The following is a 14,812-nucleotide window of genomic DNA, read 5'->3' on the forward strand; positions in this document are numbered from 1 at the left end:
AAATATTGATAAGTTCAAGAGTATATGTACATTGCATCAAAATAAACGAGATATATAATTAATTTTTAATTTAAAACCAGCAGTACCATGGTCCATCCGACTCCATCATCAACATTATAAAGTGGGTAAATAAAAATAAAAAAAAATAAAAAAAACCCATAAATATTTATTTTCCATTAATTAATTAAATAAAATTGGAAACTTGTGATAATAAAAGGGATATTCAAGGGTGTATGTGCAAAAAAACGAAACCCCCCTAAATGAAGAAATTATAAAAGAAAAAAAAAATTAAAGCCATTTTGTTTGGTTTTCTCAACTGTTTTCACATTTCTCCAAAAGGCCCTGAGGCCTCTCGAGCGCGTGTCCTTGCGAGTTCTGCTCCTCTTCTTGGGGAGAGGACCTTCCACCTTCTTCTACCTCGCTGCTGAGCTCGTCTCTCCGCATCCTTCAGGCCTCTATCGCTGCCGGCGCACAGCATCCCTTTCGTCACTGCTGCCCCGCTTTTCTCCGCCGGACAATCGCCCCTCATCGCCAGCTCGTTTTGTAGTGCCGAACATCGACTGCTGGGGTACTCACTTCACCACCTCGTCCTCATCCTTTGCTTCATTGTGGTTTCTCTTTGGGGGGTTTGATCTAGATTTCGTTTGTTCTTGGTTTGATTGATTTGGATGGCGGTTTCGATGTCGGGGTGTGGTGTTCTTGAATTTGGGTTGCGATCTTGCTTGGTTTAATCTAGGTTGTTTTTCGATTGTGGAAAGTTTTTGTCTTAGGGTTTATTTTTTATTTTTGGGGGAAACTGGACTGTTTCGCTTTGTTAGATCCTTGTTTGCCTTTGTTGGAAGGCTTGAGAGTAGGAAAAACTTGAAAGATTGTTTCAAGAATCATGCAGGTGCCTCATTGGAAAGAGGTAACACAAAACAGCGTTTAAAACTAGTGAGCTTTTTGATCTTTTGTTGGGCTGAATAATCGGCTTTTGAGGTCTTGTCCTGTCAAAAAGAAAAAAAAAACGTAATCTTTTGTTAATGGGAAATGACTCTTTGTAGTGGATTAGGGTTTTAAAATCGCAATACTTTGTTGTTACTAACTTGCATTATAACTCTTCTTATGTCCTACTACCTAAGGTATGTGTTTTGGTTTAAATTTGTGGACAAATTAAAACAACCATAAGCGAGGTACTTAATCAAATTATTGATTTGGGATCCCAATTTATCAGTGAGCCCAATATGCTAATTCTTTTAAGATCTAGTAGAAAATTTATCTGATCACATTAGGTGGATTCTTATGTTCAAGCTATTTGTTGCATGGTTTTCTTTTTTTTCTTTCTTGATTGGACGACTTGATCTTCACTCCTATGGAAGTTGAGAGCACTCTTGAAGAACCTGAGATACCGGTTACTTTCTAAAGATTACTCTGTTTAGTGATTTAAATTTTGGAAGTAATATTTATGATGTTTGTGACATGATTGACAAGATCTCCTGATCTTTTGCAGAGGTTATCATGTCAACTATTCCTCTTCTTTTCTGATAAATGCTATCAGTATTTGTTCAGAATCTTTTGCTTAATATTTGAAGGCTAATGAAAAGTTTCACGTTATCTTTTAAGGAACCGACTCCTAGTCATTCGGATAAATCTACAATGAAATTGACAATGGTAGTAGCTAAGCTACCACAGCAAGCAACATAGTTTGCATGTCCAATGTACTCTATGGACATAGATTATGGACTTATCTTGGTTTATTGTGCTTCAGTTAAATAGTGTTCAACATTTGCTGAAGTTTCATATATTTTCTGGGAATCAGGATATCAAGAACAAAGAGCTCATTGAGCAAGAAGTAATGAATGGGCATAGCAAAGATGGATTAATGGAAAAGAGAACTTCTTTGACATAACAAAAGCCTAGTTGATCTTCCACTAACATCAATAAGGTACGGTTCTTATTTTCTATCTGCATAAAATGGCTTCCTTGCATTTGGTTGTAAAATTAATAAAAATTGGAAAGTTTTTATACGGCACTATTTAACGTTATAAAACAGGTTTGCATTGATAGATGACATGGAGTCTAGGAAAAACAAGAATCACATTCAATATCATGATAAAAAACTAGAAACAAATGACAGCATATATTTCATACATATCTTGTCCTTTGGTCAGTACCATATTCTGTAACACCACTTAAAAATATTATGAGAAAGAAAATGATCAATATCACTAAGGAATCTTGCTTGGGTAAATGGTGATAAATAGATGGGGCACAAACAATTTTTTCTGTTTGTGTGGTTGTTTGCATGATCAACTTTAGAGGATATGGATTTCAAGCTTGTGTTTTGAATGATTCAATTATTGAAGGAATTCTTGATGGTGAGTAAAAAAAAAAGATTTTAGAGTTAAGATGTTGTGAGTCTTATTTGTTTTCTCTTTTGATCTTGGATAGTTGGTATTGCCTCCTTAATTTTTTGTGTTATATAACTCATTGATAACACATGTAAGTGCAACCTTATTGACAACCACAACAATACAATAAAATGCCTATAAAAATCTGTTTATAAATTTATATATATATATATATATGCATATATATATACAAGGACTTTTGCCTGATGCTTTTTTCCTGTTTATCTCTATATGTTTCCTTGAAGAAATAGCATTTTCCTAATTTACAACTTGTCCAACAGAAATTCTTCCTGAATGAAAAATGTCAATTTCATTTAGAACTGAAGTCTTCCATATTGCATTTGAAGTTTAAATTGATGCTAGTTGCATATATTTAAAATGGGAATCATGGACAAGTGTCTGTAGTGACCATTGGCCTTCTGATTTGATGGAATGCCTATTTGTTGCTTAATGTTGTGTTTATCAACAATCACACTCTGATTTCTTTTTTTTCCTGGTTATATCTCAGTTTTTTTTGCTCGTAGTCGGTAGATACATGAATAAGATGGCTTGGCGTATCCTGTACTATCTAGTTATCTTAGTTTAGAGTTAGCATGCTCGCTTTGGTAGTTTGGCCTCTTTGCTTGACTGGGCCAACACAAATATTACATATTATGTGAAATCTATAACGAATGAGCTGATCAAAATATCCAATTATGTATTCGATTGAAATGGTTATTCTTTTCTCAATGTGTTGTATGGAATTTTACTTTGGTTCTAGTTTATTGTGGTCTTAATTCTTCTTCGCAGGGTCATCCAGGGAGCTTGTCTAATTTGAGTGGATTAATTAAGTAAGGACAATTACTCTAGTGGTTGTAGCTGATTCGTTTGTTTTCAATTATATGAGACTGTTTTTGTATGGCAACTTTGATGTTTATTTTGCAGCATAATGAGTAGACCAAACACTCGCAGTAAGAACAAAAGGCATAGAACTGAGACTACTGACGATCCCTCTTCTGAAATTCTGAGGTCTGCTATTTTCAGTTTTACTGGCCCAGGTGTTGATCTTCATCACCTCAACCTCAAACTTTTCTTGTCTATTTGCAGGAAAATTCACTTGACTGGTGAGTTATCTGAAAGTGATATATCTCAGCTGTATTCTCTTTGGAAGCCAACTTGTCATGGTTGTCGTGTGAATTTAAAAGACTCTCCTAATTGCTTTTGTGGGCTTATTCCACCACCAAATGGAACCAGAAAGACTGGTTTATGGCAAAAGATGTCAGACCTTATTGTTTCCCTTGGTCCAGATCCTTCTAAGGATCTTCGTTCTTCAAATGATACACCTGCAGGATTAACTAATCTGGGAGCAACCTGCTATGCCAACAGCATACTTCAGTGTCTTTATATGAACACATTATTCAGGGCAGGCATTTTTTCTGTTGAACCGGAAATTTTGAAGCGTCATCCTGTTTTAGACCAGCTTGCACGGCTTTTTGCGCAGCTGCACTCAAGCAAAATGGCTTTTATCGATTCTGCTCCATTCATCAAGACGTTAGAGTTGGACAATGGTGTTCAACAGGATAGCCATGAATTCCTCACATTATTTCTTTCCTTGCTCGAACATTCTCTTAATCAATCTAAAGGCTCTACTGCTAAAACAATTGTGCAAGATTTATTTCGTGGAAGTGTATCAAATTTGACCAGGTAGGGAAAGTTTATGTGGATTGGGGCAGTACAATAATTTATGCTTGAATGTTATACCCCTTATTCTTTAATAGGGCAGTTGGAGCGATGCTTCATAAGATTTATGATGCAACACTTGTCATTGTTTCAGGCTGTTATTGGTTACCTTTAATCTAATTCACATTGAATTTGTTGTCTGGTGATCTTTAATTTTCTGAATTGTAGATATTTTATCCTGTGGATTTTTTTTTTCTTTTGAAGGTGCTCAGTTTGTGGAAAAGATTCTGAAGCATCTTCAAAGACTGAAGACTTTTATGAACTTGAGCTGAACATCAAAGGCTTAAACAGCCTAGATGAAAGTCTAGATGATTATCTTAGTTTGGAACAGCTGCATGGGGAAAATCAGTATTTCTGTGAATCATGTGGCATGCGAGTTGATGCTACTCGTTGTATAAAACTTCGATCACTTCCTCCAGTGCTTAATTTCCAGCTAAAACGCTATGTTTTTCTCCCAAAGGTAATCTCTCCCATGTTGATGAATAAATCTTCCTTGCTCTAATTTCTAGATTTTCTTACATACAGTATTTTGATAGTAAAAAGTAGGCTATAGTCATATCTGTTTTCACATGTTGTACTTGTCTTTAATTATCCACTTGTTTGTCTCCTGCAGACAACGACAAAGAAAAAAATTACTTCGGCATTCAGTTTTCCTAGAATCATAGATATGGGAAAGAAAGCACAGAACCCTCCAGAATCAGATCTAATTTATGAACTGTCAGCCATACTGATTCACAAGGGTACCGCTGTAAATAGTGGACATTATGTGGCACATATTAAGGATGAAAATAGTGGCCAGTGGTGGGAATTTGATGATGAACATGTTTCTAAGTTAGGTTTCCACCCATTCGGGGAGAACTCCTCAAAGTCGTCTAAGAAACTTGAGACATTGCAATCGGTTGATTGTCCTGTAAAGGATGAACATGTTGTCAATGGTGGCCATGCGGATACTGGCCGGTTGTCAGTTTCTGGTTCCAATTTGTTTGCCCATGAGGAGATCTTCTCTTCCACTGATGCGTATATGTTGATGTATAATCGCATAAACATCAATGGTTGTGAGGTGAAATCTCATAGGACTTGTAGGGTTGATGATATGGGTTTGAACGCAAAGAGCTCTGCTCTTCCCCTTCATTTGTCAGAAGAAATACAAGAGTTAAATACATCATATGACACTGCTTGCAAAGAATATCAGGCAAAAAAGGACAGCCAGGTTGCTTATATATCAGAACGGCGGGAAGAGGTTAAATCATTTCTTTCTGAAGCTCCCGTTAAGCCACTTGAAGAGCCATACTGCTGGATTTCAACTGAGTGGCTTCGTCAATGGTCTGATACTATTGCACCTTCGTAAGTTTTTTAAAAAGAATTTATTTCCTTTACTTTTATAAAATATTTTATTGTTAGTTTGCAGTGTAGGTACTGTCCTTTTTCTTCTGAATATTCGCAAAATATATTAATATTTCTTATTTGATGTGTTTATGATTCTATGAAATATGCATGCTCAGGTATCTAGCTATGTTGGGTAATCGGAATTATGTTTCAATTTTCTAGAGGCATGAGTTACTTGGTACAGGTGTTACATTAGGAAACATTGCATGGTCTATTTAATCCACTAAATTGAAATGTATTCAATAGCCTAATTTTTGATGTAGTTGACATCTCCTATCCTTCTACATGACACAATTTTAATAAAAGCGTATCTCTTATTCATCATGCTTCTCAAATCTTTTGTTCTTCACTTATGTCTTTCTAAAGAAGCGCTTGATATCTATAAGAGCTTGACATGGCACAGCATATGATCCATCTGCCATTTCTTTACATGCATAGAAATACAAATCATTGTGCAATTTAGGTTTATGAGAAACACAAAGTTATCCAATTGGTCTGTTTCATTCAAGTTTTTCTTCTGTTGGTAATACACTCGGAACTTTTCAGGAAAGTGTAGTTCTTTTAGGTTCAATATTTTCTAAATGAACCGAACCATCAACAATAACAAGGTGAGTGTTTAAGAATATTCACATGGCACATATCTGTAGAATCAGTTGCAAGCAATATTTTAACATGTTCTTAAATTCTTGGGGCTGAGTCTAAAATGAGATTATTTTAAACTTTTGCATTGAATAATGCAGTATTCATTGAGCTATCTTGTTTATGCCTCTAATTAGCATATCTACAGACATTTTGAAGATTATTGTTCTACTTTCTGCAAATAAAACTAATTAAACTATGTGATTAAGAATTAAATTTATAAAGATGCGCAGATGCATACAAAATGATTATGTTCATTAGGTATAGTAGCATGCTTTATAATGTTCTTTTGTAAATGAGCAAAATGCTATTATTTAGCTATTAATAAAGATCATATTTTGATCTTACGAACATCACTATTTAGCTTGTTGAGTTTGAGATAATTTTTCCTTTTGATTTAGCATCCAATATCTGTTTATAGATGAGGATTTTTCAAGTATTGAGTCTTTTTTGTCATGATTTCATGTATGTTTGATGCATTATGGTTCTGAATGATGTTGATCTATGTAATTAAGTATCACAAGATACAGTTTGTATATCAGGGTCATAGCATATTTTTTAGTGAGACATGTTATGTTGAACTTTGGATGATCATGGAACAAGTTCACGATTGCTACTGTTATGAATATAGCTAATTCTTGTAGATTTTCCAAAGTGCTTGCTGATATGTCAATATTATATGATAATATGAGTATGTTTGTACCTTTCGACACCTTTGTGAAATTTTTTGGAGGCATCAATTTTCTTCATGAATTTGACTAGCAAAGCTATTTCTCACATTGTGTAATGCAGATTGCAGAGTACATTTATAATGTTAGAACTATCAATCTGAAAACTAGAGTTATTGTTATTCCAAGAAATTGATTTGCCTTTGCATACGGTGCTTTATGATTTGCCTTTCATATTGGTTATGTTGTTTAGTAGATAGTTGCTGGATGGAAGAGGAAAAACAAACTTCATGGGCAATGTTCTCATGCCCCTGTTTCTCGTCTAATGTGCTGTCATAAGATTCTGCCTTTGTTTTATCAGTAAATGGGGGAGTCCGCTGGTCACTCTTAGCATGACATTTCACTGGTTCTTGCAGCTCCATTGACAATAGTGTGATTCAGTGTTCACATGGAAAAGTTCCAATTACAAAGGTCACTCAAATGAAGCGATTGTCGAAAACCATCTGGCAGAAATTGCTCTCCAAGGTATGTGTTTATATTAGATAGGTCTGCTTGTTAGTTTGCAATTTTCCTAAATATTTTGTTGTATTTCATTATCTCCTGGTAGATAAGGTGTGAAAATCTGTTGGTGACCTTGTAGTTTTAGCTTCTATATATATATATATATATATATATATATTTCCCATTCTCATTGTTTGAGAGAAGAACAAGGTGAAAATTTGTTATTGCGATTATATTTTCTACATGAATTTTTAAAAGATCCTTAATATATATTGTTGAAAATTTTATGGCCATAATCATCTATGCTCTTCTATTTTGTATTCTAGAAGTCGACATTCACCATTATATTATATTAATGCCACAATGATGATTTTTTTTCAAATTTGATCATGGTCAAACCTTTTTCGGTCTGTTTATTTGAATTTACTTCTCCTTTTTGGCCTTTTGTTTTTATTGTTTTGTCAAATTTTCATGAGTTATGCTAATTAGCTGCATAATTATGAACCATATCTTATTACTTGTTCCTTTTATGTACCAATATTTTCTTTTTATTCCTTGTATGCGTTGGTTGTAGGCATATGAGTTTTCTAGTATTAAATTGCGCTTTTATGGTTGAGAAGCTTTAGATTTATGGGCTTCCCATGGCAATTTTTATTTGTGACTCTCTTGTTCTTGTTTTTAAAATGACAGTATGGTGGCGGTCCGACTTTGACCAATGGTGACTACTGCATTGATTGTATCAAAGAAAGGGCTGGGACCTCAGTTTCGGCAGATGATTACAGAGAACGAAGGGCTTCCTTCAGGGAACTAGCAGAGGCTTGCCTTGCTGGAAATCAACCCAATTCTTCATATTTTGTGTCCAAGACATGGTATGTGTTTTGCCAAATATAAATAAATTAAGATGTAGATAACTTCTGTATGCTATTTTAAAGCTTTACATTTGTGCTGCAATAATCTCTCTTCACAACATTTTATTTACTGTTTTACGGTTCCATATTTTGCAAATTGATAAATATGTCATGATAATCTACTTTCTGCTGCATCTTTTTGTTATTTGCTTTGCGTCTGATTTTAGAAATCACATAGATTGATCATTCAAATGCACATTATGTTTGATTATCGATGCAGTTGCCAAACATAACTGAAGCATTAAATCCAAAATAAAGGTCTTGTAAGGTTTCAATCATTGAGAACCTGGAAGGAAGATAACTAATAGGCTGAGAACTTACATTTGAGTAGAAACATTGGCCATATAATTTCAGGCAGATTGTGTGATATTTAAACATTTTTTTATATTTATGTATATTATGTTTTTATAATCAACAGCTTGCATTTTTTCAGTGATCTTAGAATTGCCCAAAATGAGCAATAATGGCACTAATTTCATCCTGCGAGGTTTTTAGATATTTGGAGAAAGTCAACCTGCTTTGGAGAAAATTTGGATGATGAACTACAAATTGGAAGCATTTTACTGCTATACAGTTAATTGAAAGAACTAAGCTTTCTTGATATGCATTCAGATTTGTACAAGTATTACATACTTGCTTGAATTTAGTTCATTTAAATGATTTGTTATGTTCTTTTAAGACAATCAATTTTTGCTCTGTTGTACTACTCATGCATTTCCATTTTGTGGATAAGTGGAAATAAATTACTGTGGATATCTGTTCATTTTTGTTAATTTAGCTAATTAACTGCCCAGATCCCCTAATTCTATTGCCCTTTGGTGCTGAACATGATTTGGGCAAGGCCAGGCACCCTAGCTTGCCCCTTGAAGGGCTGAACTTTATTTGCTTATATGATTGGTATCTGTGTGTGCACATGCGTGTGTGCCACTTCGCTGCACAATGAAATATTGCTATATGCTTGGCAAGACAAAATAATCATGTCTGCAATTCTTGGTTTATTTTTAGGTTGGTGCACTGGCTGCGAAGGAAAAATGCTGATTGTCCTTCTGACGCTGATGCTGGACCAACGTCTTCACTGAGATGCCCCCATGGTGACCTTCTTCCTGAGCAAGCTGCTGGGGCAAAGCGAGTGGTGGTGCCTGAAAGTCTCTGGCTGTTCTTCTATGAAACTGCTTGTTCAGTAAACCCTGATGATTTATTGGGTTGCTTTGCCTTCCCTTCTGATTCTGTTCCATGTGAAATTTGTAGCCGGGACCTGTCAGAGGTTGCCTGCTTGGAGGGTAGTATTAGGTATTTCTGATTACAAGCTTTAATTTGAGACCGACATCCCTTCAGGAGTCAGCTTGATAACTTGTTTGTGTTGCAGAGCAGCTAAACTTCGACAACGGCAGAATCATGAAAAGTTAATACAAGGGAAAAGTTTTGCACTCAATCCTGGTAGCAAGTACTTCTTGATTCCCTCTTGGTGGTTAGCTAAATGGAGAGCATATTTGAATGCAACTGGGAAAAATACGTCTTATTCCCTAGAACCTGAAAGTTTAGAAGTGATTATAGACTCACTTATCTGTAAGCAGGTATGCTTTTTGAGCTGGCTATAGTCTCTATAATTGAACAGAAAGAAATTTATTTATTAAAGCAAGTGCCTTTCTGCTTAGAAGGGTACTGATGAGCATAGTGTATTGTAGTATTAAAAAAGTAAAGGCATATGATATTTGAACTCCGGATCCCTATCCTGACTGCTTGCCATCATCAGTCACCTTTTGTGAAATGTATTTAAAATATTGAGAATTACCGTTTGATGCTATCTTTAGGTAAAGCCTATTTTGGTCTTTGTCAGTCATCTGCTAAATGGCTAATACAGGTATAAGCAAAGAAGTTGCAATCCCTTTAACATTACAACCAAATAGGTTGAGGCTTATGGTGTGTGGCATTCTAACAATGGGTTAAACCTTACACAAATTACGAATGTTTAGATTCAGCAATCCAAAAAAACTAAACAAATAGATAAAAAAATAAAATAAAATAAAAGGAGCAAAGAACGCAAGCACCAATTATGGGTTTGGACAAAGAAGAAAGATCAACTCTAACTGAAAAGATTCACCATGGTTGTTACTATCTCGGCAGTTACAAATTACTTAGGATTCTTCTAATGAATTATTAATTTTATTCTTGTCTTCATTGAAACTACCACCCTCAAATAATTAATTCTCTTTTTTGTGCATACTTTACTGTGTTGTGGAATTTTTCTACTTTAGAGTGGATTTTCAAGCTCAGATCTTACCAATGTTTATCCATGTGTATATTCTTATTAAAATACATTTATCATGTATCAGCACTCACGGTTACTGGAAAAGCCTCTTGAGTTGGTTTGCAAACGTGGGGTGATTAATCAGAGGGTCTCAACTGTAAGTAGATTGTTTTCTCATAAATTTTGATTACTTATTTTTGCCTGACATTGATCAAACATGTGACCTAATACTTTTATACTAAATATTATTAGTTATTGTCTCTTCTACTTCAGCTTTTAGAAATTCAATACTTATTTACTGAAATTATATTTATCTGCTATTTTCAAGCTTGTGCTGTTGGATGTTTAATCTGGTTATGTTCACAAAATAGTTGAGAAAGGTATTCTCTTCAAATTAGGGATGCTTGTGATATCAGATGCTATTTCTTGAGGCACTTGTTTGTTTGTTTGTTGTACTGTTAGTACAGTTGCAATGCTAGCTTTTCTCTTGCCTGTATGGAAACTAATTCACACTTTTAATGTGAAATTCAGACTGATGGGCTGACCATTATTCCAGAGAGTGATTGGAAGCTATTTTGTGAAGAGTGGAATCTTCCAGAGACAAAAGGCATAAGTGCTGAAATTACTTTAACCAACAGCTCATCAAGTGGATTACTTGGATCTTGCAAAGAGACGCCAATATCAGATGAAGACTTGAAGCATTCAATTGATGAATCAAATGATGAGCTAGAGGCTAGAGAACCTTTTATCATAACCATTCCAGAGGTTTGAGCTATTTCTTTCTCACATTCTAAAATTTCCTGTATCTGATAGTAGTCAATTAATTCAGGTTTCTAAATCTGTCTTACTGTACCCTGTTGGACATTGCCTTTGCAACCATTTGTTCCCACTATTCTTATGGATTGTGAAGATAACTAATTTATGTAAATGTTTTCATTCATCTGTTCAATAATCTAAGTTATGCTCAATGGATCAGTTTGAGAGTCATATTTCCAAGTATGTGCTTGTATCACCAGTAACTATTCTTGAACTATTCTGTTATTTGTCTCTTATGAACATTTTTTTTTTAATTGTTGTTTTTTCACCTCTTTCCATATGATCTCATTGAGTTTGTGCACTTTTTTGCTAGATATGTGAATCCTGCATCGGAGAAAAAGAAAGTTGTGAATTAATGCGAAAGCTCAACTACTCTGAAGGAGACATATGTGTTCACCTAGTCCGTGGCAAGGAAGTTCCTCGTTCAATTTTAGAAGCATCATGTGCTGCCTCTGAGCCAGATCGTCGCACTTCTAAGAGATCAAGGAAAACATCATTTGGCAACTCAATCAATCTCAATGTCTCTGCCACCACATCTATTTACCAGCTCAAGATGATGATATGGGAAGCTTTTGGGGTAAGCAATGTTAATAGAATTCATTTTTACTTGCTCTAATAATTTCATTTGAAGTGGTCTTCATAGAACTAATTCTTGCATATATTCTGAGACTACATGGGTGATCGATTCCTTGAGAAAACCTACAAATGTAAGTGCAAGTTTGGACCACAGTTCAGTTCTGGCTACTTGCTTTCTTTTCTTTTATTTTCTTTTTTAAAGACATGTGGCATTTATTTGTATATTCATCTTAGTGGCTTTACATTTTATAGCCATGGTTGTGCCATATTTCTCTGGCAATACTTGAAACTGAATCCATTTCTTCTAGCAAGGCGGCTCATATGGGTGTTGGTCTAAGAGCAAACAACCTGTGGTTGGCCTATCCACTTACGTTAATTGAAACATGACAATGATAATCTATATCTTCTATTGACTGTGACAGTTGTGTATACTTAATAGTGCTTGGTTTTGGCTCCCTTATGATCCCATAACTACAGACATACTCTATTTGCTATTTACATTTTGTTATCCTACTTGTATCTGAAATAAAAAATGTGACCTCTTTTGCCTTGAGCTAGTTAGTAGCTGAACTCTCTGTCTCATGCTAAATTGACTTGATAATAGAGATGCTGCTTTGAACCAAAGCATGGGCAAATGATAAGAGGTAAAAAATCATATAGTTTCCTGGAAAATCAAGGGATGAAACTTTTGAAGACATGTGTTTTGTCTGCATACTTATAGCTTATGACATTGCAACCTGTTCTTTTCTAGTAAATATATGTTTTTTAGGCATTAAATATTGATTACAGTTACTTCTGGCCATCTGATAGGTTGTGAAGGAAAACCAAAAGCTTCATAAAGGCTCTGTAGAGATTGAGGGTGATACTGCTACTCTTGCGGATAAAAATATTTTTCCCGGAGATGTTCTTTGGGTTAGAGACACCGAGATCCATGAGAATCGTGATATAGCTGGTAAGGAAGCATCATCATGCTAATCAACTAAAAGTAACACTACTAGTTAGATTGTAGGTAAGCACTCTTGTTCAACATGTTGAAATCATTAATATGAATTCCCAGATGAACTTTCGGAACAAAAAACAGAGGCACAACTGGTTGAAGAAGGTTTTCGTGGGACTCTACTTATATCAGATGTGTACATTCAGGTACTCTAAGACAATTCTTTAATAGGCATGTTCTTTGATATTGTGATCAGGGCAGGCTAGTAACCTAAGCCTTCAGTAATTTTTTTTTCCTTTTTTTTTTTAATTGCAGGATACATGATTTTGCAGCTGAGTTTTTGTACTAAGGTATTGCTTGGGGGGAAAGTTTTTTGTGTATCACATTGAGTTCTCATTGATTTATTTACTCTAAATTTATATTCTAAAGAAGTATCATTCATAACTTCTTCTAGATGGCTCGTACATGACAAGAAACTGATTATATTTGCATATACATTTAGAATGGCCTTGAACATGCTTTAGAATAAAGAGAATGCTGTGGCTAGCTAGTCTGATATCTGTTATGTTGCTCATTTCTTAATTCACATTCACCATTTTTTATGTTATCTTGCTGTGGATATTTTATTATCATGGCTCATTTCACCTTGAGTTCTAAACAATTTCCTCAAACTCTTAAAATTTTACTATTTATCTTCTATACCATGTTTCTAATTGCATCTGCTTTATTAAAGTGCTGCATACTACAATAATGACATCTCTGATTCAGCTCTTAATTTTAGAATGGTTTATTCATCTTGATAATCTGATATTTGGTGGAAAACTGAAATTGTACATACAGGGAATTAGGAAATGTCTTTCTAAACCCTGTTCAAGTGAACCATGAGACTTAGATGCTATTCTATCGTTTGCTTTTTGCGCACGTATTTACCTCTCATTACTCCAGAACTTAATTCTTCCACTATTGACTTAGCATAACTCCAGTGGCATCAGCTGTAAATCAGGCTTCACATCTATCACTTAACTATTAATTTTCACTACCTTGCCCTTTATCACTATAATTAGTAGTTCTTCCACCAAACCAGTGATCCATTTGATCAGCAATATTAATGGTATACTTTCATTTGTTGATGAAAGAACTGATGTCGAAACTAATGTGAATATTTTATCTTTGCGCAGGTTTTCGTTAGTAATGTTGGGTGGAGTTTTTCAAAATCAGCGTGGGTGTACCTTAATGGTTTTCATACAAAATTGGAGCTTCTTTTGTATACATGCCAACCTTTGTTCTCCTTGTAGATATACGTAAACCGAGTTATGCTCCGTCTATGTAATAGAAGAACCCTTTTTCATCCATGGAGCAGTGTTTTGTGGTGCCTATAGATAGGGTTCCCAGCTTGTACTGTACCATACTTTGATAGCTCTTTATAGTCAGATGCCTGCCCATGCTCGATTAGTTGAAGGTTTCATCCCAAAAAAATAGAAAGAAAAAGTGATCAAAGAGATGTCGTTGATTTTGGAAAGCTGATTATTGAATGATTGCATCCAGTGGGCTTCTATCTTTGATTTGGAGGTAATGTGGTTATCCCATGGCCTCAATTTTTGATATGTTTACATCAGTGTGCAGTATTGTGCCCTTTGTTCAAACTTTTGGAGATAAAAATTCTAGTAAAATTGGTGAACCAGGAGCATGAGAAAAGCTCAGGTATATCACTTTGAACCTCATTTTTGCCTTGGTCTTTATTTGTGTGTATGTTGTGATTGCTCGCATATCATGTACAAATATAATCCATGCTTGACCACCGAAAATGCGGCTTTATATTTCTATGAATCGGAATTTATATGCAAATCAAAGGTGAAAGCAGCCATCAGCATATGGTGCTGAACTAGAAGTTTATCACAGTAACTTGAAGGGTTTGAATTATACAAAATTGTTGCAGTGATTTAAGGTAAAAACACAGTAAACACAAAATGGTTCAAAACTAAAAGGTGACATTGCTTGGATCCTTTAAAACTAAAATAAACATT

General features: G+C 34.9%; 1 protein-coding gene across 3 annotated transcripts; it reads left to right on the plus strand.

Moving 5' to 3' along the window:
• Nucleotides 1–317: 317 nt before the first annotated feature.
• LOC120281639 (ubiquitin carboxyl-terminal hydrolase 26) lies at nucleotides 318–14,276 on the plus strand. Of its 3 annotated transcripts, none has more exons than XM_039288328.1 (19): nucleotides 318–568; nucleotides 1,799–1,924; nucleotides 3,180–3,220; nucleotides 3,315–3,398; nucleotides 3,477–4,073; nucleotides 4,314–4,569; nucleotides 4,723–5,453; nucleotides 7,219–7,327; nucleotides 7,994–8,172; nucleotides 9,217–9,501; nucleotides 9,578–9,785; nucleotides 10,545–10,616; nucleotides 10,991–11,224; nucleotides 11,589–11,852; nucleotides 11,944–11,982; nucleotides 12,662–12,803; nucleotides 12,909–12,994; nucleotides 13,104–13,138; nucleotides 13,967–14,276. In XM_039288328.1, the coding sequence occupies exons 4-18, from the start codon at nucleotides 3,319–3,321 to the stop codon at nucleotides 13,110–13,112; spliced, it is 3,291 nt and encodes a 1,096-aa protein (XP_039144262.1). In that variant the 5' UTR covers nucleotides 318–568; nucleotides 1,799–1,924; nucleotides 3,180–3,220; nucleotides 3,315–3,318; the 3' UTR covers nucleotides 13,113–13,138; nucleotides 13,967–14,276. The 3 variants fall into 3 exon arrangements, with proteins under 3 accessions (XP_039144262.1, XP_039144263.1, XP_039144264.1); XM_039288329.1 differs by having other exon boundaries at nucleotides 3,190–3,220; XM_039288330.1 differs by lacking the exon at nucleotides 11,944–11,982.
• Nucleotides 14,277–14,812: the final 536 nt, after the last annotated feature.

This window comes from Dioscorea cayenensis, chromosome 18 (genome assembly GCF_009730915.1).
Source record: "Dioscorea cayenensis subsp. rotundata cultivar TDr96_F1 chromosome 18, TDr96_F1_v2_PseudoChromosome.rev07_lg8_w22 25.fasta, whole genome shotgun sequence".
NCBI classification, from domain to species: domain Eukaryota; kingdom Viridiplantae; phylum Streptophyta; class Magnoliopsida; order Dioscoreales; family Dioscoreaceae; genus Dioscorea; species Dioscorea cayenensis.